Source organism: Muntiacus reevesi, chromosome 2 (genome assembly GCF_963930625.1).
Source record: "Muntiacus reevesi chromosome 2, mMunRee1.1, whole genome shotgun sequence".
NCBI lineage: Eukaryota > Metazoa > Chordata > Mammalia > Artiodactyla > Cervidae > Muntiacus > Muntiacus reevesi.
In genome coordinates, this window is record NC_089250.1 from 141573025 (window position 1) to 141595068 (window position 22044).

The 22044-nt window shown below is 42.3% G+C and overlaps 1 protein-coding gene across 1 annotated transcript in view; it reads left to right on the forward strand.

The window, feature by feature from the left end:
* The first annotated feature begins 2959 nt into the window (after positions 1–2959).
* The window catches only part of PI4K2A (phosphatidylinositol 4-kinase type 2 alpha), a 27552-nt gene continuing 8467 nt past the window's right edge, over positions 2960–22044 (forward strand). The window contains exons 1-6 of the mRNA XM_065923039.1: positions 2960–3463; positions 11372–11572; positions 16080–16211; positions 16584–16737; positions 19989–20050; positions 21961–22044. The exon at positions 21961–22044 is cut by the window's right edge and continues 4 nt beyond it. Coding sequence (XP_065779111.1) covers positions 3029–3463; positions 11372–11572; positions 16080–16211; positions 16584–16737; positions 19989–20050; positions 21961–22044 — 1068 coding nt within the window. The 5' untranslated portion in view covers positions 2960–3028. The remainder of the gene's footprint in view (positions 3464–11371; positions 11573–16079; positions 16212–16583; positions 16738–19988; positions 20051–21960) is intronic.

Sequence of the window (22044 nt, forward strand, 5' to 3'; positions counted from 1 at the left end):
AATGAATATTCAGGGTGGATTTCCTTTAGGATGGTTGGGTTGGCTCTCCTTGCAGTCAAAGGGACTCTCAAGAGTCTTCTCCAACACCACAGTTCAAAAGCATCAATTCTGCAGTGCTCAGCTTTCTTTATAGTCCAACTCTCACATCCATACATGACTACTGGAAAAACCATAGCCTTGACTAGACAGACCTTTGTTGGCAAAGTAATGCCTCTGCTTTTTAGTATGCTGTCTAGGTTGGTCATAACTTTTCTCCCAAGGAGTAAGTCTTTTAATTTCATGGCTGCAGTTACCATCTGCAGTGATTTTGGAGCCCCCCAAATAAAGTCTGCCACTGTTTCCACTGTTTATCCATCTATTTGCCATGAAGTGATGGGACTGGATGCCATCATCTTTGTTTTCTGAATGCTGAGCTTTAAGCTAACTTTTTCACTCTCCTCTTTCCCTTTCATCAAGAGGCTGTTTAGTTCTTCTTCACTTTCTGCCATAATGGTGGTGTCATCAGCATATCTGAAGTTATTGATATTTCTCCCAGCAATCTTGATTCCAGCTTGTGCTTCCTCCAGCCCAGCATTTTTCATGATGTACTCTGCATATAAGTTAAATAAGCAGAGTGACAATATACAGCCTTGACGTACTCCTTTCCCCATTTGGAACCAGTCTGTGTTCCATGTCCAGTTCTAACTGTTGCTTCCTGACCTGGATACAGATTTCTCAAGAGGAAGGTCAGTGGTCTTGTATTCTCATCTCTTTCAGAATTTTCCAGAGTTTATTGTGATCCACACAGTCAAAGTCTTTGACATAGTCAATAAAGCAGAAATAGATGTTTTTCTGGAACTCTCTTGCTTTTTCTATGATCTAGCAGATGCTGGCAATTTGATCTCTGGTTCCTCTGCCTTTTCTAAAACCAGCTTGAACATCCAGAAGTTCACAGTTCATATACTGTTGAAGCCTGGCTTGGAGAATTTTGAGCATTACTTTACTAGCATGTGAAATGCGTGCAATTGTGCGGTAGTTTGAGCATTCTTTGGCATTGCCTTTCTTAGGGACTGGAATGAAAACTGACCTTTTCCAGTCCTGTGGCCACTGCTGAGTTTTCCAAATTTACTGGCATGTTGAGTGCAGCACTTTCACAGCATCATCTTTTAGGATTTGAAATAGCTCAATTGGAATTCCATCACCTCCACTAGCTTTGTTTGTAGTTATGCTTCCTAAGGCCCATTTGACTTCACATTCCAGGATGTCTGGCTCTAGGTGAGTGATCACACCATTGTGATTATCTGGGTCATGAAGATCTTTTTTGTATAGTTCTTCTGTGTATTTGTGCCACCTTTTCTTAATATCTTCTGCTTCTGTTAGATCCATACCATTTCTGTCCTTTATTGAGCCCATTTTTGCATAAAATATTCCCTTGGTATCTGTAACTTTCTTGAAGAGATCTCTAGTCTTTCCCATTCTATTGTTTTCCTCTATTTCTTTGCACTGATCGTTGAGGAAGGCTTTCTTATCTCTCCTTGCTATTCTTTGGAACTCTGCATTCAAATGGGTATATCTTTCCTTTTCTCCTTTGCTTTTTGCTTCTCTTCTTTTCACAGCTATTTGTATGGCCTCCTCAGACAGCCATTTTGCTTTTTTGCATTTGTTTTTCTTGGGGATGGTCTTGCTCCCTGTCTCCTGTACAATGTCATGAACCTCCGTCCATAGTTCATCAGGAACTGGGCCTATCAGATCTAGTCCCTCAAATCTATTTCCCACTTCCATTGTATAATCGTTAGGGATTTGACTTAGGGTGTTGCAAAAACAACCCCCAGTTGTGGATGTGACTGGTGATCGAAGCAAGGTCCCATGCTGTAAAGAGCAATATTGCATAGGAATCTGGAATGTTAGGTCCATGAATCAAGGCAAATTGGAAGTGGTCAAACAGGAGATGGCAAGAGTGAATGTTGACATTTTAGGAATCAGTGAACTAAAATGGACTGGAATGGGTGAATTTAACTCAGATGACCATTATATCTACTACTGAGTGCAAGAATCCCTTAGAAAAAATGGAGTAGCCATCATAGTAAACAAGAGTCTGAAATGCAGTACTTGGGTGCAATCTCAAAAACGACAGAATGATCTCTATTCGTTTCCAAGGCAAATCATTCAATTTCATGGTAATCCAAGTCTATGCCTCGACCAGTAATGCTGAAGAAGCTGAAATTGAACGGTTCTATGAAGACCTACAAGACCTTCTAGAACTAACATCCAAAAAAGATGTCCTTTTCATTATATGGGACTGGAATGTAAGAGTTGGAAGTCAAGAAACACCTGGAATAACAGGCAAATTTGGCCTTGGCAGTACAGAATGAAGCAGGGCAAAGGCTAATGGAGTTTTGCCAAGAGAACGCACTTGTCATAGCAAACACCCTCTTCCAGCTACACAAGAGAAGACTCTACACGTGACCATCACCAAATGGTCAACACTGAAAACAGATTGATTATATTCTTTGCAGCCAAAGATGGAGAAGCTCTATACAGTCAGCAAAAACAAGACTGGGAGCTGACTGTGGCTCAGCTCATGAACTCCTTATTGCCAAATTCAGACTTAAAGAAAGTAGGGAAAACCACTATACCATTTAGGTATGACCTAAATTAAATCCCTAAGGACTGTTGAGGTAGGTTACTTTATTTGTTCGCTGCCAAGAGCGAGCCAGCAGTGGGAAGCTAAGGGCGGGGCTGGGCCGGAAGGGAAAGGGGGCGTGTCTGACCCAGAAGCTTGCTCCTGGAGCATGCGCAATCTTCAGAGAAGGTGACGGGCCTAAAATGCGGAGGACGGGATTGCGTAGGCGTTGTTTCTGATTGGATACAGTCTGCGCGCGAGGGGTCGTGCCTACTCGTCGCCAAGTAAACAGGGAAGGTAGGGGCGGGGCCAAGGAGGCACCCGGACTTGGTTGGCCGGGAGAGGATTGAGGGTTTCGCGGATTGGTCCGGGGCAGGAACTCAGCTGTGTGGAGCGCACCGGGTCCCGGAGCCCCCGGCCTGAGGGATGGACGAGACGAGCCCACTCGTGTCCCCCGAGCGGGCGCAACCTCCGGACTATACCTTCCCGTCCGGCTCGAGCGCTCACTTTCCGCAGGTGCCGGGGGGCGCGGTCCGCGTTGCGGCGGCAGCCGGCCCGGTCCCCTCTCCGCCGGGCTCGCCAGGCCACGACCGGGAGCGGCAGCCTCTGCTGGATCGGGCCCGGGGCGCGGCGGCCCAGGGTCAAACCCAAACCGTGGCGGCGCAGGCCCAAGCCCTGGCAGCCCAGGCCGCGGCGGCGGCGCACGCCGCGCAGGCCCACCGCGAGCGGAACGAGTTTCCGGAGGACCCGGAGTTCGAGGCGGTGGTGCGGCAGGCCGAGTTGGCTATCGAGCGTGGCATCTTCCCCGAGCGCATCTATCAGGGTTCCAGCGGAAGCTACTTCGTCAAGGACCCTCAGGGGGTGAGAGCGGGCTGGGGACTGCGGCCGCCGTCTTCGGGGAGGGTGGACCTGTCCGGGGGAGTTTGAGGCTTCGCACAGTCAGAGCGAGAAGGGGTTTTGAAAGGCTGCGAAAGGAAAAAACTACAGTGCGGAGCTTCGTGGGCAGGATTTTGGAATGCCCCTGAGAACTGGAGATGGAGAAGCTTTGCGGAATGAAGAAATAAATCAGAACTTATTTGGTAGGGGAGGAGTAAGCGGAAAATGAAAAGAGGAAATTGACCAGATATAGGCGAGGGGCCCTGCGGCGTGGTGGGGCAGTTGGCCTCTGGATAGAGACGTGCAGGGAGATGCTGCTTTCTAGTAGGTTCCTTAGCTTTAAATTACAGACATTAGTTCAGCTACTTACTTACTGATTTGAGCTTTGAGCCCGTCCTTTCTTTTTGGACCGAATCCGTATTGTCACTATTCATCCAGGAGGACCGGTGACCCATCAGGAGCTCTGATGGTTCCCTTCCAGCTTTCTCTGTTGTGGGGATGTATTCCGCCACCGACCCAGGTCTCCTATTGGCAGATGTTGCTGATTGACTGGACTCATCAGTTTCATCTGTCCTGGTTATTGCTCACTTCTGAGAAATTGTTCAAATCCTTTTTTATTGTTCCTCAGTTTAGAGTGTAAAGTTTGAGAAACATGGTACTATCAGTTACTTTTTACTTTCATTTCTCATCCAGGACTAGTGTTTATCTCACCTTCATTTTGTCCCTTGTATGTGTTTAAAGGGAGATGAGGATGAGTTGGGACATGGAGTGAGGAGGGCAGCTGAAAAGTGACATTTATTCTTTTGATTAGGGTTTCCGTGGTGGCTCAGTGGTAGAGAATCTGCCTGCCAATGCAGGGGACGCCGGTTCCATCCCTGATTTCCGAGAAGGTCCCCTGGAGGAGGAAATGGCAAGCCACTTCAGTATTCTTGCCTGAATAGTCCCGTGTCAGAGGATCCTGATGGGCTATAGTCCATAGAGTTGCAAAAGAGTCAGACACAACTTAGCGACTAAACAGCCCACCAACGAATCAAACTAGAGGTGTCTTTGAAATATTCAGTTCAGTTCAGTTCAGTTCAGTTCAGTTGCTCAGTCGTGTCCGACTCTTTGCGACCCCATGAATCGCAGCACGCCAGACCTCCCTGTCCATCACCAGCTCCCGAAGTTTACTCGTACTCATGCCCATGGAGTCGGTGATGCCATCCAGCCATCTCATCCTCTGTCGTCCCCTTCTCCTCCTGCCCCCAGTCCCTCCCAGCATCAGGGTCTTTTCCAATGAGTCAGCTCTTCGCATGAGGTGGCCAAAGTACTGGAGTTTCAGCTTCAGCATCAGTCCTTCCAATGAACATCCAGGATTGATCTCCTTCAGGATGGACTGGTTGGATCTCCTTGCAGTTCAAGGGACTCTCAAGAGTCTTCTCCAACACCACAGTTCAAAAGCATCAGTTCTTCGGCGCTCAGCTTTCTTTATAGTCCAACTCAAACATCCATACATGACCACTGGAAAAACCCTTTCAAGTCTTCTATGTTAATGTTCTCAGGTGGACCAGAATGACTTACTGGAAAAATATACTATTATTAAAATGATGGGGATCAGAGTTCCCTCACATTTTCCCTACATCTCTCTTATGTGAACTCTTGAGATCGGTGGTGTGCTTTTTTGACAGGAGTGCTGAATGGCCATGATGCGCTGTGACTTGTAGCTCTTCGTTAGGTTCATGTTGGATTCAGTTTTTCTCCCAGATGTCCTGGATTATCACCAAGAACCAGAGAGAATTTCCACCTTCAATTCAGTTGACATAAACTGAGATGGGGAAAAGCTTTGAGAGTAGTTAGGTTTTTCCAGATCTCTCAGATAAGGGAGTAGTGTGTTAAATCGAAAGCTCAAACAGAAACCGTCAGTTCTAGAAGAAAAGAAAGATAGGGTGTCCTTGGGTTTAAATGTTAGGGAGATGTTCATCATTTGTTATTTAGGAACCAGACTGAAATCTAAGATATGAATGGTTTTTATTTTGTTGCTAGCTTGTTGGCTGAAGGGGCTAAGATTATCTTTGTTAGGTACAACAGCAAGAGGAAGATTTTTGTTTTTCTTTCATGACACTGTTACAGCTGCTCTGTAACACTGAAATTGTGTTGGGTCAGCAGAGAAGTGATCTGATGCTCTGACAGGTGGGAGTAACGTGATCTCTCAGTTCTAACTGGCAGGTAAAGTACTACCACCTTAGTACATAGGCCATGGAGAATAGCAGACTATGGATATGTTTCCTGGTGATTTGCAGGATATTAGTCTCCCAAATTTTCTGGCCACTGTCCTTTCTTAGAGGGGAAGTCAAAATACTTATAACCAAGCAAAACTTATTAGTGTAACCAGCCTGTTCCCACTGAGGAAAATGTGGTTCAGAGCAGAGGATCACTTCCTAAATGCTGTGGTGGGTTATACTAGACCACAAACTAACTGTAGTTAGTTTTGTCATCTTTAGCCTGCTCAAAATGTGTTTATTTTATTTAAAAATACTTAGATAGTATTAACTGTATGCCAGGTACTCTTAATGTGCTTTACAGGGCTTCCCCAATGGCTCAGTGGTAAAGAATCTGCCTGCAATGCAGGAGACTTTTGATCCCTGGGTCGGAAAGATCCCCTGGAGAAGGAAATGGCAACCCACTCCAGTATTCTTGCCTGCAATGTCCCATGGATAGAGAAGCTTAGCAGGCTACAGTCCATGTGGTCGCAAAGAGTCAGACACTACTGAGTGACTGAGCACACATACCCAGATAAAAATAATACATTAAAAAAAAAAATAAAGTGCTTTACAAATAACAATTCATTTAATACTCACAACACCTTCTGAGGTAGGTGCTATCATTGTCCCCACAGATGATGACACTGAGACACACAGTACAGCTAATTTGCCCAGAGTCTCAAAGCTATTAAATGGAAGGCAGGTTTCAGATCCAGGCAGACTGGCGTCAGAGTTCATGCTTCTAACTACCATGTCCTGCTACCTCAGAGTTAGTCATCTGAATCTCTGGTTTCTCTTTTCAGCTACCATATTGGTTAGGACTAAATTTGGCTGTGTGTGACAGAAATATTTAAATAATAATAACTTGAATAAAAGTACATTTGACTCTCATGAAAGAAGTCTACAGACTACTTAGAGCTGGCATGGCATTTTCCTTTATTGGGGAGACAATATAAACAGTATGCATCCATACGTCCAGCTGGTCAGCCATCCCTAGCATCTCCACTTCGAGAGCCAAGATGGATGCTCAGACTACAGACGGCTTGTCTGCTTTTCAGCCAGTTGGAAGAAGGAGAGGAGGAGAAAGAGAATACCCTCTTCCTGTAAGACATTCCCTAGAAGTTGCACTGGACTGTTCTCCTTACATCCCGTTGTCCAGAACTGAGCTTCATTAGTGACTGGGAACTATAGTCTTTATTTTGTCCAGCTAAAAATCAGGAGCCTGTGCCTGAGGAATAGGAGGGAACAGAGATTGGTGGAACCAGCAGTTTCTGCCACAGGTACTTTTGGAGCTGGACAATCTGAAAGGTTCTTGAAGATAACAGCCCTGATTTCATTTCCCGGTTGAGAATGGTTTCTTCCTCAGAATGAGCAAGTACGGACCTGAAATAGTAAGATGGAAAATGCTGGATCAGGAGTCATGGTAGAATGCTCAGGTTACCCTCCTCACCTACATCCTTGTGTTTCAGGTGTCAGGCTGCTCACAAAAGTATTTTTTGAGCATTTTCTGTTTTGAGTGGCTAGTAATACTAAGCATTCATATTGCCAGATCATAGAACGGCATGTGACTGACTAGTTTATTTGGACAAATAAATGAAAGCCCCTGGCCTAGTTCCTGGTGCTTAGCAGGAGTTCAGAGTGTTTTGCTTCTTTTTTAAGTTACATGCCGACTGACCCCTGGATTAGGCTTTCTTGGATACATGGCATTGAATAAAGCAAAAGTAGTGTAATTCTAAGAGGATCCATTCCTATTTAGGATAGTAATTCATTAGACAATTCTAAGTGGTATTTGCAAAACAGTTCTATAGATACTTCTCACATGTTCTAGGAGCTTGGCCTTATATTAGTACTTTTCAGCCTTTTAAAAATACTTTCTTCACCAAGAGTTTGTCTTGAAAATAGTACAGTATTATTTTCCATTTTTCAAATATAAATTTATATTGTAATATCAGATGTGTTTCTTCCAACCACCTGTGTCTTCCAGGAAGTTTTGATGTCCTTACAGTTGATTGAGAATGACACTAATAGCCAAATAAAGAATAAGGATCTCAGAGTAACTTTTAAAAAAAAATAATTTTATTTATTTATTTGGCTGTGCTAGGTCTTTGCTACTGTACAGGCTTTTCTGTAGTTGTGGTGAGTGGGGGCTGCTCTTCATTGCAGTGCATTGCAGTGCATTGCAGGCTTCTCATTGTGATGGCTTCCCTTGTTGCAGAGCATGGGTTCTAGGGCTAGGGCTTCAGTAGTTGTAACACGTGGGTTCTAGAGCACAGGCTTAGTAGTTGTAGTGCATGGGCTTAGTTGCTCTGAAGCATGTGGACTCTTCCCAGACCAGGGATCAAATCCATTGTTTCCTGCATTGACAGGCAGATTCTTTACCACTGAGCTACTAGGGAAGCCCCCAGAGTAACTTTTTTATTACTAAAATGTTAAGATGCAGTCATGTTTATATACCATACATAGATGTAGTTTGGAGATTTTTAAGCATCATCAGCACACCTGTTATCTATTATAGGGAGCTGTCCCAAGCCCCAAGTTGTAATCAGTGAGGCAGGTTGGATTGATAGCAGTGAACAGGAAAATAAATACAGGCTGAATCTCTTTTATTACATTATATTTGGATCCCATCTTCTTCCAGAGTCTCACATATTTGGAGTTGTCCATCCTCTCTTTTGTAAGAGTTAACATGTAAATCAGGCTTCTCTACCTAAATAGTTAAGTCAAAAAGTGTTGTTTCCATCCAGCCTCTACAGAATACAGACTTACCTTTTTCACTCTCATTTCCTTATAAGTGTATAGCAGAGATTTCAAGAGGTTGCATGATGTGTGATATTGAAACAGATTGAATATTAAAGAAGATGTGAGAATACAGTTTTCTTCTATTGAGCTAAGCATTAGAGATTTGCAAAAATGTAAAACAATACCTGTCTTCTCACTAAAAATTGTTTTTTAAAATATAGTTCTTTTTCAAAAAAATATGCCACATATGTTAACATGTAATTGCCCTGTTTTTATGATTAGATGAATTAAATATTTTTGACATTTTAGTTTTAAGCTCTAATAACAGCAAATATAGATTTTACCCATGTAAACAAAAGCTTTGGGGGTCTTTAATAGTTTTTAAAAGTTTAAAGGAATCCTGAAACCAGAAAGTTTGAGAACCATCCACTTTGTATTTACCAAACTTAAAAAAACCCACAAAACTTTTATTATGTTATTTCTGCATATTTCACTATATAATATGAGTGATGTGCTTGAGTTGTCTTAGATTTTAGTGTAGCCTAGTACACTGCTCCTTGGAGCTGCTGGATAGATTCAGAAAACCCTTTGGGTTTCAGGTTTCAGCAATAGTGGGTCTGGCCCCAGCCAAGCCCCATTGCTTTCTTGTGCACTGCTGTTTTTATCCTGAACTTCATGCATTGCTGCTATTCGAGCTACCTGCATGTTAACCCCTTCGTTAAAAGGGATTTTAGTAAGTGGGTGTTAAGGGAGGGTGTTTTTTAAAATACTGACATCAAACTGAAGCTTTCTGCTGCTTGTAAAAAGAAATTGAAAGTTTATTAAAGAAGAGAGAATATGGTGAAATGAATTAGGCAGTATTTTTTTCTTTCTCAACCAAATAATGATGGGTGGTTTTAGAGGTGTTTTTTTTTTTTTTCTTTTTTTTTTAGAGTTTGTTTTTTATGAATTGGGAGAATATTCTTGAGTCTTCAGTAACAAACAGTTGATTATGTGAAGTTAACATTAGCTTTGGAAATTAGGCCAGACACTGCTTTATGTGTCTCTCTAGGAAACCCACAGAGTGCCGATACACTGTATTACGCCAACTAGGTGAACTGAAGCAACGCTTAGTCCTGAAAGGGACTTGTCTCCCTTCTGTCTGAATGTCCTTCTGTTCCTCCATCCTTCCCGCCCCCCACTATTCCCTTATTTGTGCATGCCAGACATTATTATTTAATGAAACCCTTGTTACACTGAGAGAATCATGATGACTAATGCTTTTAGAGTCGATGAAATGCTTTCTGATTCTCCTTTTGGTGGAAGGAAATTGAGAAGTTAGAGAGGTTGGTCTATAAATGATGCTTGACTGCAATCTTGGCCTTCAAGTTCTGCTCTTTTTTTGGCTGAGGGATCTTAGGAACAGCAATCAAACCTGTGCTTCCCGCAGTGGAAGTTTGGAGTCCTAACCACTGGACCATCAGGGAATTCCCAAGTTCTGCTTTCTTTAGGTGGAAGTGTTTAAGCCTCAGTCCTGGTATTTTTCAGCCCCGCTAATAGTGTTGGTTTCCCTTTCACTGGGGACCAGCTTGCTGAACTCCACATTGTACTTCAATGAACCGACTGGTGGGTTTTGGGATGGGCCTCAAGTTGTCCTGTGGTTTCACTGCCCAGGTTCCAGAGAGTTCCGGTGGAGTCAAAAGTCATTCTCTGCTAGCTGAACCAGTTACTACTGCTGCTATGTGATTCAGAGCCCAGGGTTCCAGGGGTGTGGAGACAGAGAGGAAGATTGCCGAAAGAGGCCTCTTCCTAGCCACTTTGGATAATGATATAATTCTGAATGAACATATGCATTTGACTTTTTCCAGTGAATAAGTTTATCTTTAAGAATCAATTGATTTCTTTTGTGCTTCTTTTCTCTTGCCTTCTCGCAAGGCTTGTTGAAGGGACTGCCCTCAAGATTGACCAGTTATTGTTTCAGACATATGCCTAGCCAGTTCCTAATACGAGTACTTACATAATGCAGGCAGATGGATGTATGATTTTGCTGTGACTGGCCATTCAGGAAATGACACCCACAGGAGAATGTCTTATGACCCAGACTAGCTTGAGTTGGCTGTGGGCTGAGGGGAGAGGGAGAGTCATATGATATTAAGATGAATTACTTGAATAGCATATTTACTTTACTTTTCTTTCTTTGAAAGTATCAGTTTGGGGACTGGAGGGAATGAGATGAATATAAAACAACCTAAGGGGCTGACTGGCTTGGGAAGGAAAGGTTTCAGGAGGGAAGGCCTTAGTTTCTAGATTGCAGCGGCATCCCATATGTCTGAGGATCTTTGAGGATTAAGTTATTGTCTGCTAGAGAAGGTGGATCTTAATCTTTGTGGCCTCTCATGTCCTGGTCTCTTGCCTATCAGAATTACTTAAAGGAACCCATTCTAACCAGGTAGCAGACCCTTTTTCCTGCTGTGATCTTTCTCTTCCATTGCTTACTTAATTTGTCATTCCTAAACTTGTTATTTTAAGATGGGTGGGGGTAGTAAAGCCGATAGAAGAAGTCAGCCATTGATAAAAGAATTTTCTTAACCTCATTCCATAATACCTTACTGATTTCCTTTCAGTTGATACTTTGCTTAACTGATGTGGAGCAACAGTGACTATTAATGTACCTTAGAAGTTGGGGTTTGATGGTGTTAAAATCTGTTGTACTATCGATACCAGATTGGCACCTTCTTTGGCCACAGCCCCTTCTGGCAGCGTTATTCTCAGCTGCGCATGTGAGCTGGTGTCTTCCCTTACAAGGGAAGTGTCTAACTGTACATAGGGATTGTCTGCCTGTGCCCTCTCATTTCCTTCTAGAGTCTTGCTGACCTGGTCTGTGAGCCACTGGCATGAACTTGCCTTTAACACCCTTTTCCTTTTGTCTCTGTAGAAGATCATCGCAGTTTTCAAACCCAAGAATGAAGAGCCGTATGGGCAACTTAATCCTAAGTGGACCAAGTGGCTGCAGAAGCTGTGCTGCCCCTGCTGCTTTGGCCGTGACTGCCTTGTCCTCAACCAGGGCTACCTCTCAGAGGCAGGGGCCAGCCTGGTGGACCAAAAACTGGAGCTCAACATCGTACCCCGCACAAAGGTCAGTGACCTGTCTTCCGGTTGCCTTTCTGCCTGGCCAGAGTTTTCCTGGGCCTAAGCCCTGGCTACATGTTAGTGGGACTGCTAGATCCAGTGAAGGGCTATTTGTGCCCCGAGTCTAGGGTTCTCAGCCTTTTTTTTTTTTTTTTTTTTTTTTGTGGGGAGTGGTATGTGCAGTCTTATGGTTTGATCATCTGATGGAAGCTGTCCTGAGAATACACATAAATTTTTTGCATACAATTTCAGGAAGTTTCCTTCTGATGCACATGTATGGGCTCCCTGGACCTTTGGATCTCAGGTAACCGCAAGCTGGTTAGAAACCTAGCTACTTTGTAGCTCACTCTGAGATTTCTGAGCCATTCCAGGATTTAGACACGGTCTACAATGGACTAGCTGATTGTCTGCTAAGCACTAATGGGAGATCTGGCAAGTAGGACTCTAGGGTTGGCTGAGGGTTAGTGTAAAGGTCTGGCCTGAACACCTACAGGGAACTGACAAGGAACTCTCCTCACCCATCTTTATGCTATGGATTTTGGTGCTTGTCTGAACATTACAAAATCAGGTTCCCAGATCTAGGCAAATCCACACTTAGAATGGATTTGTACATACCTTATATGTGTTACAGACTTAGCTGAAGTTCTAATGCAGGATCCGGACCATACCTCCCACCCCCTTTCAAAAACATGCTTAAATATAGAATTGATTGTAACAGTTTCAGAAAGTTTACTGATACTGGGTTAAGAACCACTCTGCCACAGGGTGTCTCATGAAACCTTCCAAGGGTTCTGAGGGGAAGAAATCTTCTGGTCAGCATATGAACATCTAAGGGCACATCATCACACATTTAATATACTACTTGCTGAGATTTAGTAACAAGGTGGAACTCTGGTCTGATGCCCTATGGCTGCAGGGCCATCTTTGTATCTCTGTCTGGGTCTTTGAAAATTGGATAAAAATTGTCTTTGAAAATTGGGTAAAAGCTATAAATTTTGTTCCCACAAAAAAATTTACATATTTGCAATTACTGTATATAATTTCAAGAGGATGGTTCATGGACCAGTTGAAATCTACCCTTTGACCCACAGGAACTAGATTAAAAACCCCTGTTTAAGGTTTTCTTTGCAGGTTTAGACAGCAGACTGTGGGCAAAGAGCCTAATCAGTAGACAGGAGCTTCCCTTCAAATCTGTTTTTTCCTGTTTTCCCAGGGCATGTTACAAGAAAATGTGATAGTTGTTGATGTTTAACTATGTCTGCTGCTTTGCCAAAAAGCTTCAAATAAGCCAACTAGTTTGTAAGGAAGTAGAAATCAGGGAAAACTTCTTTAAATTTCCTTTTCTCATTCTCAGCACCTAGCAAAATACTATACTTCTAGTAAGTGTCCCTTAAATACCAGCTGAATCAGTGAATAGATATCAAACCATGAAAAAAGAACAGTGACAGGGATCCTCCAACCTCAGGCCAGTGGAGTGAATGATATATTTGATTGTAGTTCCTGGCTCGTAGCTCCCATCTGACATCTACGTCACTGCCTGGCCTTGTGTAGTGCATTCCTTCCCTTCGCCCTTTGATTCTCTCTGTGTGCATAGAGTGAAGCAGCACACTGAACATCTTATATGATGATGAATGCTCCTAAGATCTCTGGCCTAACCTGAAATCTTCCCAGCAGTCCCCTCCTAGACTCTAGAAATCCTTCTCAGTACTCCACGCTCATCACTGTAATCTCCTTCCTTTGCTGGGTAAATAGCAGACCACCCAGGCCCCATGCCTGTCTGTTTTGCTTGTGCTTCTCAGTGCAGCGCCTAAGAATCAGGGATCGAGTTCAAATTCTGGTGCTGCAGCTCTTTATTGAGTAATCCTTGGGCAAGTGAGTTAAGACACTCCCGCGTTCTCTCCCTTTCGGTTTCCTCACTATAAAAACAGGGATATAAAGAGTTCCTCCTTGGACTTCCCTGGTGGCGCAGAGGATGGGATCCACCTGCCTGTGCAGGGGATGTGGGTTTAATCCTTGGTCTGGGAAGACTCCACATACTGCGGGAGCAATGAGGCCCACGTGCCACAACTTCTGAGCCTGCATTCTAGAGCCTGTAAGCCACCACTGCTGAACCTGTATGCCACAACTGCTGAAGCCCATGCAACCTAGAGCCTGTGCTTTGCAACAAGAGAAGCCACTGCGATAAGAAGCCCAAGCACTGCAAGGAAGAGTCGTCCTTACTCACTACGACTAAAGAAAGCCCAAGCGCAGCAGCAAAGACTCAGTGCGACCAAAATAATAGGTTTAAAAAAAAAAAAAGAGTTCCTACTTGATAGGGTGGCCATTGATATTACACAAGATAATCCATGTGGAATATGTAGCCCAGCACCTGGCACAGTGTAAACACTCCATACATTTTTGCCTGTGCTATTTTTATGACTGTTCTAATCATTAATGCCACGCCCCATAATCCTGTTCGTCCCCATCTCTAGTCTTCCTCTTTCGCTGTTAGAGAGCCTTAATGAGGCCTGAGGATCTTTTTCATCAAAAAGTCAGCAACAAAAAATCTTGTCTTCCATGAGACTGAGATGAGACAGAACTTTGCAAGCTTAACATACATTTGTAAGCTTAACATGACGGCTGCTGGAGAATAGTAAGAGGAGATTTCTCTCTTTCCTGCCTCCCCACCCTTGTGACAGCATTCTATCCAGTTGATCACAGTATCTGTCACTATGGAAACGGGGCTTACGTTGTGCTAGAGCTTCAAATAATAAGGCTCTAATTCTCACTTGATCACTATCTCTACTCTCTGTTCCTACAAGGTTTCAGGTTATGAGAGTTTCATTAGTCATAGGGAAAGAGTGGTTCATTACAAAAATTGATCAAAAATAAATCTGATGAGGGAAAGTGTGGTATATGTCTTGAGAACAGGGTTTTCGTCATAGAAACTGGCAAGGTAGTCTTAAGAAAGCCTTTTTTCCCATTTGTTCTTGTGCCATGTTTCCAGATTTGTAAGGTAGAAAGTGCTAACTTGTAATACATCTTGGCACATCTGTTTTAGGTACCCTATTCAAACTGGATGGATGGATGGGAGGAAGGGAATTACTTTATGCTATCTCTAAGGTTCAAGGGCAAAATAATTAGTTATTTGTAATGAATTTTACAAGGCTTAGGAAAAGAAAGAATTTTCTTATAAATTTTATTTTTGGTATTTATATACTAAAACTCAGTGCTATCTAAAAGAAGCTTGTAATTCATTCATTCATTCACTTAATAAATAGGCATATGCCAGGCACTGTTTTGTACTCAGGATGCTAATGTAAATAAGACGTTCTCATCCACCCCACATTTCATTAGTTTTAAAAAACAAGTTAGATATGGATTATCATGAGACAGTGTGGTTAAGTGTGATAACGGATGTCCAAATGGATTATGGATTATAGTGGTATCACTGCAGTTTGACAATCAAACGTAATATTGGTGGCCCATTAAAAAATTTTTTTTAAAGGTAATGCATACATCTAGTGCAAAAATTAGAAGGCATAATAGATTTTTTTTTAAAAACCCACTCTCATGGCTCAACAGTTAAGCATTTGCCTGCAGTGCAGGAGACCTAAGAGACTTGAGTTTGATCCCTGGGTCAGGAAGGTCCCCTGGAGAAGGAAATGTCTACTCACTCCAGTAATCTTGCCTGGGAAATCCCGTAGACAGAAGAGCCTGGTGGGCTACAGTCCATGGGGTCACAAAGAGTTGGACACGGCTGAGCACACCCACATACCTAAACAACGAAGAGCAATCCAGCTTCTCTCCCACCCCTGTCTTCCAGCCACTTGTTTTCCTTCCTCAGAGGCAGATGTTATTACTAGTTTCCTGCTTAGTATTCCAGATATAGTCTAAAAATTAAAACCGTTTTTAATGTTTGTTTAATTTTTAAATGTAACTTGTTGCACACAGTATAAAATTCAACAGGAAATAAAAAGGTATGGAATAAAGTGCAATTTATTTTTATCTGGAGAGAAAATAGACCCTGGACCATCTTCTCCTAACCCAGGAGCTAGCTATCGTGTTAGCATAATTCATTCTAGATGCTATAACAACCCCTGAATTGCAGTGGTTAACACTATAGGTGTTTATTTCTTGCTCACATCAAGATCCATGCCAGTTAGGCAGCTCTCCTAGATCCACGTCACTTTATATAGCCACAAGAGATCTTGGATCCTTCCATGATGTAGTTTTACCATCTCAGAGCCCTTCATTTCTTCTAGCTGCACAGATTGGGAAATGTGAACTAAGGATCATGGGAAATTTTAGGGGCCAGTCCTGAAAGTAATGTGCATACATCACTTTGTCAACATTGCATTGGCCTGAACTAGTCACATGCTCTCTCCTACCAGTTAGAAGTGCTGAGAAATGCATCCTTTCCATATGCAGAAGAGGAACAGTACTGGTGAGCATCTAGCTATTATTCTCTGCCATACAGGTATAGTTCCTTAAACTTCATTCTAACCTTGGTATCTCTTCTATTTCCATTGTAGGTAGTGTACCTGGCCAGTGAGACCTTCAACTATAGTGCCATTGACCGAGTGAAGTCCAGAGGCAAGCGGCTTGCGTTGGAGAAAGTGCCAAAAGTTGGACAGCGGTTTAACCGCATTGGGCTACCACCAAAGGTATAGACTGCACCTAGGTGGCTCATCAGAGGTAGTGATTAAAATGGCATAACCATCCAAGTGGTGAAATAGGTGTCTGCAGACTCACCTTTGGACACTTGAATAGCCTGCCCTGAGGCACCAATCTTAGTCATTTCTGTCAAGGGCCTAAGATTTGAGGAGTAATTCTCCAGAGAAGAGAGAGTATAACTTTCTTACTTTACTCCTCTGGACCATTCAACTGCGCCTTTTGAATTTGGATGAGCAATTACTGTCACAACCCTTTTCTAATATAAACTCTTTAGGGCCTTAGTGGGTACCTGGCTTACTCCTGGGATCTTTGGACTTGGGCTGTAGGGAAATACTTCTTCTATTCTTCCTTTTTGGTTGCAGGTTGGTTCATTCCAGCTCTTTGTTGAAAGCTACAAAGATGCAGACTACTGGCTACGGCGTTTTGAAGCAGAACCCCTTCCTGAGAACACTAACAGGCAGCTGCTCCTGCAGTTTGAGCGGTTGGTGGTACTGGACTACATCATCCGCAACACTGGTGAGCAGCTCTGGGTGGTCCTGTGGCCTGTGCCTGGCTGCCGTGAGCCACAGGGCAGACATGGAGGCTTGCTTGCAGAGCTTGGTATCAGAGTACCCTCTCAGGATGAGTTTTGAATAAGACAGAGGGTTATACATATAGGAGAGGGTGCTGAAAATACTTTTTCTGGACCAGCTTTGTCTAGGCACATCATGTGTAGTTATCGGAGGCGGTGAGTATTTATGTTTCATCTTTGCCTCTCTCCCAATCTCATACAGAAGACACTTTGGCTCTTCTAAAGCAGCACAAAGAGTGCTCTCATCCTTGATCCCTAGTTATTCATGGTAGCCTGGCCTAGTACGGGGCAGTTTTGTCTTTAAATACCACATCTAAGTGGACTCATCCCAGGTGGCGCTAGTGGTAAAGAGCCTGCCTGCCAGTACAGGAGATGTAAGAGGCACTAGTTCGCTCTCTGGGTCAGGAAGATCCCCTGGAGGATGGCATGGCAATCCACTCTAGTACTCTTGCCTGGAGAATCCCATGGACAGAGAAACCTGTCAGGCTACAGTCCATGGGGTCTCAAAGAGTTGAACATGACTGAAGTGACTTAGCATACATGCATTCAAGTGGACTCATACAGTATTTTCATCCTGTGACTGGCTTAGTCACTTAGCATAATATCCTCAGAGTTCTTTCATACTGTAGGATGTGTCAGAATTTCTTTCCTTTTTAAGGTTGAATAATAGTCTATTGTGTGTATATGCCTCATTTCGCTCATCCATTCATCTGTAGACAGACACTTGGGTTGCTTCCACATTTTAGCTATTGTGAATAAGTCTGCTGTGAACATGGGTGTACAAATATCTTTGAAACCCTGCTTTCAGTTCTTTTGAGTGTGTAGCCAGAAGTAGAATTGCTATATCATAATGGTAGTTCTGTGTTTAGAATTTTTTGAGGAACCGCTATCCTGTTTCCATAGTATGGAAAACATTTTACAGCTGCATCGTTTTACATTCCCAAGAGCAGTGCATGAGAGTTCCTGTTTTTCCACATTTTCACCATCATTTGTTATTTTCTGAGTATATATATATATATATATATATAGTAGCCATCCTAATACTAATAGGTATGAAGTAGTATCTCATTGTAGTTTTGATTTGCATTTTCCTAATGACTAGTGATGTTGAACATCTTTTCATATGCTTTTTCCATATGTGCTAAATCACTTCAGTTGTGTCCAACTGTCTGAGACTGTGTGGACCATAGCCTGCTGATGGTCATCCCATCCTTGTCAAACTTCGTTTGGTTATATATGCAAAGGTTTATTTCTGAATTCTGTAATCTAGTCCATTGGTCTGTCTCTGTGTCAGTACTACACTGTTTGATTACTATAGTTTTGTAGTAAGTTTTGTCATCAGTTTGTAAGTTTTGGAGGAATTCCTCCAGCTTTACTCTTTTTCTGGATTGTTTTGACTCTTTGGCGGTCCCTTGAGATTTCATATGAATTTTAGGGTAGGTTTTTCTGTTTCTGTAAAAAACATCATTGGGATTTTTATACAATTGCATTCAATCTCTAGATTAGTTTGCTTCCAGTTGTATTGCTGTCTTAACAATATTAAATCTTCAATCTGTGAACATGGGGTGTCTTTCCATTTATTTATGTCTCTCTAATTTCTTTTAGCAATGTTGTATGGTGTTCATTATACAAGTCTTTTACCTCCTTAGTAAACTAATTCCTAAATGTTTTATTCTTTTTGATGATATTATAAATGAGTTTGTTTCTTAATTTCCATTTTGAATTGTTAATTGTTATTAAGTAGAAATGCAGCTGATTTCGGTGGTTGACTTGGTATCCTGATCCTGACTTTTGCTGAGTTTATTTATTAGATCTAACAGTTTTTTGTAGAATCTTTAGGGTTTTCTGCATAAGAACATATCATCTATGGAAATAATTTTACCTTTTCATTTCCAATGCAGATGCCTTTTATTACTTTTCTTGCATTATTGCTCTGTTCTTTCAATACTATGTTGAATGGAAGTGGTAATATTGGCCATTTTTCCTTTACTCTAGATCTTAGAGCAAGAACTTTTAATCTTTCACTGTTGAATATGATGTTTGTTCTGGGTTTTTCACATATGATTTTTATTATTTTGAGGTACTAGTCTGGTGGTGACAAATTTTCTGTTTTGTTTGTCTGAAAATGTCTTTATTTCAGCTTCATTTTGAAGGATATTTTTACTATACATAGAATTTGAGATAGGCAATTATTTTCTTTCAGCAGTATTTTTTTTTTTTTATAAAGTTTTATTAAAGTATAAAGGAGATAGAGAAAGCTTCTGACATAGGCATCAGAAGGGGGCAAAAGAGTACCCCTCAGCAGTATTTTTAAAATACATTTAATTAATCTTTGTGCTCCCATGGCTTCTGTGGAGAAGGAAGTTGTCCATGTGGTAACTATATTTTTTCATTTCCTGAATTTCTATTTGATTCTTTTTTATAGATTACTGTTTTCTGCTGATACTCTTATTTCTTAAACGTATTAAGGATTTTATCTTGAACACTTCAGAGCCTGTATCTTTATTTGGTGCCCCTATTTATTTATTTGAATTTTCTGTTGTTTTCTTCATTTTTGTGTCTTCTTGTCTCTTTGTATACCTTGTTATTTTTAAGTGTCAGATACTGTATATCAAAAACTGTAGAATTATTTGGAGGTCAAGGGTGTTGGTATCAATCCTGTCTGGAAGAAGATGTTTGCCTCTGGCAAGCTGCTGGGGTCATCAGAAACGTAGCATCGCATTAATTTTAGGTATTGAGAAGAAATTCTGCTTACTTCCAAGGTGTAGCCCTTTAGGTTTCAATGCAGAGCATGGATGATCTATCGGGGTTTCCTCCTTCTTGTCAGTCAGCAGGCCGCAGTTTTGTCTCCCTAGCTCCCTGGGGCTGTTAGCACACTGTTCTACCTCTCAGCCTTGTAACCACCTCTTTCCAAATCAACAGCAGGTGCTGTAAGAAAAAAGAATCAACAAAGGGTGGACTCCCCTTTCTGGAGTCTTTTTCTCCCAGATCATGGGAGAAAATTCTTAAGACTCTAATTCTTAAGAGTCTTATAAAATCTCCAGTGCCTTCAAGAAATTTTAAAACATTTTGTCCAGTTTTTATAGTTGTTCTTAACAGTATGATTGGTTTCCACGTGTCAGAATGTCTGCTTCACCACTACTGAATGTGAAAATCACCCCAGTTTTGTCTCCTAACTTCATATTTCTGTTCACAGATCGAGGCAATGACAACTGGCTGATCAAATACGATTGTCCAATGGATAGTTCTAACTCTCGGGTAAGCGGTTAATCTGTATCTTTTTTGAAGGAGAGGATGAGGTGGGGTATGTGCATAATATGGAAGCACATAATAGTGTGATATTTAGGTCACATAAGTTCAGAGGAATCAGGATAGCACACGTCTTTAAAATTGAGGTTAATATTTGGTAGTCATCGTTCAGTTGCTAAGTCATGTCTGGACTGTAACCAACCAGGCTTCCCTGCCCTTCACTATCTCCTGGGGTTTGCTTAAACTCATGTCCATTGGGTCCATGAAGCCATCCAGCCATCTCACCCTCTGTCACCTCAATATGTTTTTTAAGGAATATCCTGCTGATTGATGTTAATAGAGATAGAACGAAGAAAAGTTCAATAAATGTGGAGCCTGTTGCATTCTTCGTGCCTTCTTTTAAGATTCGCATTGTGTGGGGGCATAGTAAAGGTCTGAGAACCAATGCATTAGTGCAGCTGTGTGAGTTCATTTGGCCTGGTGATTTCTAAACCTTTGGCCATGGAATACTTTTCTCACAAGCCTGCAATTCCACAGAATATCAGTTTAGAAAAAGCTGCTTCCTACAACTTTCTTTACCGTCTCATTGCTTTTCTATTCCACCATACTTCCCCTGTGCATTTTAAAAAGTTAGCAGGAAGGCCACCTGGAGAAGGAGAGTAAGATTGACTTTTACTCTTTTTAGTGTTTTTTTTCCCCTTCCAGCTTTATTGAGATATAATTGATACATAATACTGTGCAAGTTTAAGATGTACATTGTGATGATTTGATGTACATATATACTGCAAAATGCTTCCCACAGTAAGGTCAGTGGTTCTCAAATTCTGTACATCAGAATCATTTGACAATCTTATTAAAAACAGTATAGATTCTACAAGCCTTTCCTCCATTAGATGTCGGGTAACACTGAGTATCTCACACTTTTAGTAAGGTATCCCAGAGGATTCTGGTACTGGTATTCTGGGCCCATCTGCCCCATTCTGTGGTGACACTAGTTAACCTGAGCACGGAGCCAAGTACACAGTCATGGGAAGGTCTGACACACACTGTCCCAGGCAGCCTCTTCCACTCTCTCTGCACTCAGCTCTTGTCCTTTTCCTCTTAATGCCTCAGTGAAGCAGAGGAACAGATTCCATTGTACAAGTGCAGCCAGCTGTTATCATCCATGGTTCTAGTATCTTGCTGGAAAGTGTCACCACCAGTGATGTGGCCACTGAGTCAAGGTCCACATGAAAGGACCTTGACTGGCTTATAACTATTTTTTCTTCCTTTTTTTAATGAGTTTCCTAGGTAGCTCAGCTGGTAAAGAATCCACCTGCAATGCAGGAGACCCTGCTTCAATTCTGGGTTGGGAAGTTCCCCTGGAGAAGGGATGGGCTACCCACGCCAGTATTTTTGTGGCTAAGACAGTAAAGAATTTACCTGCAGTGTGGAAGACGTGGGTTCAATCCCTGGGTTGGGAAGATTCCCTGGAGGAGGGCATGGCAACCCACTCCAGTATTCTTGCCTAGAGGATTCCATGACAGAGGAGCTTGGCGGACTACAGTCCGTAGGGTCGCAAAGAGTCAGACACAACTTTTTGTCCTTTTATTTTGGACTCTTAGGGTTCTCACTGCCTTTCCCTAGAGGAATGGCTTATAGTTCTCTTTTGTTATTGTCATTTCCTGTGTTACCAAGGACTGTGACAACTTTTGAGGAAGTGTACCTTTTCTATGAAGAGAAAGGGACTCTGAGAACCTTGAATTAGCCAAATCAAAGTGCCATAAGTATATTAAGTCCAGGTAACAATTTGGAAACCAGTTCAGAGATTGAGTAAGGACCCGTGCCTGAGCAGGTTGAGATGGGAGCCTTTGCTGCTAGTTTAAAGCGCTGGAGGAAGGTGGGACTCCCTAAATATTTAATCTTCCCTTGCTCTTCAGGACACAGACTGGGTGGTGGTGAAGGAGCCTGTTATCAAGGTGGCCGCCATAGATAATGGGCTGGCTTTCCCTTTGAAGCATCCT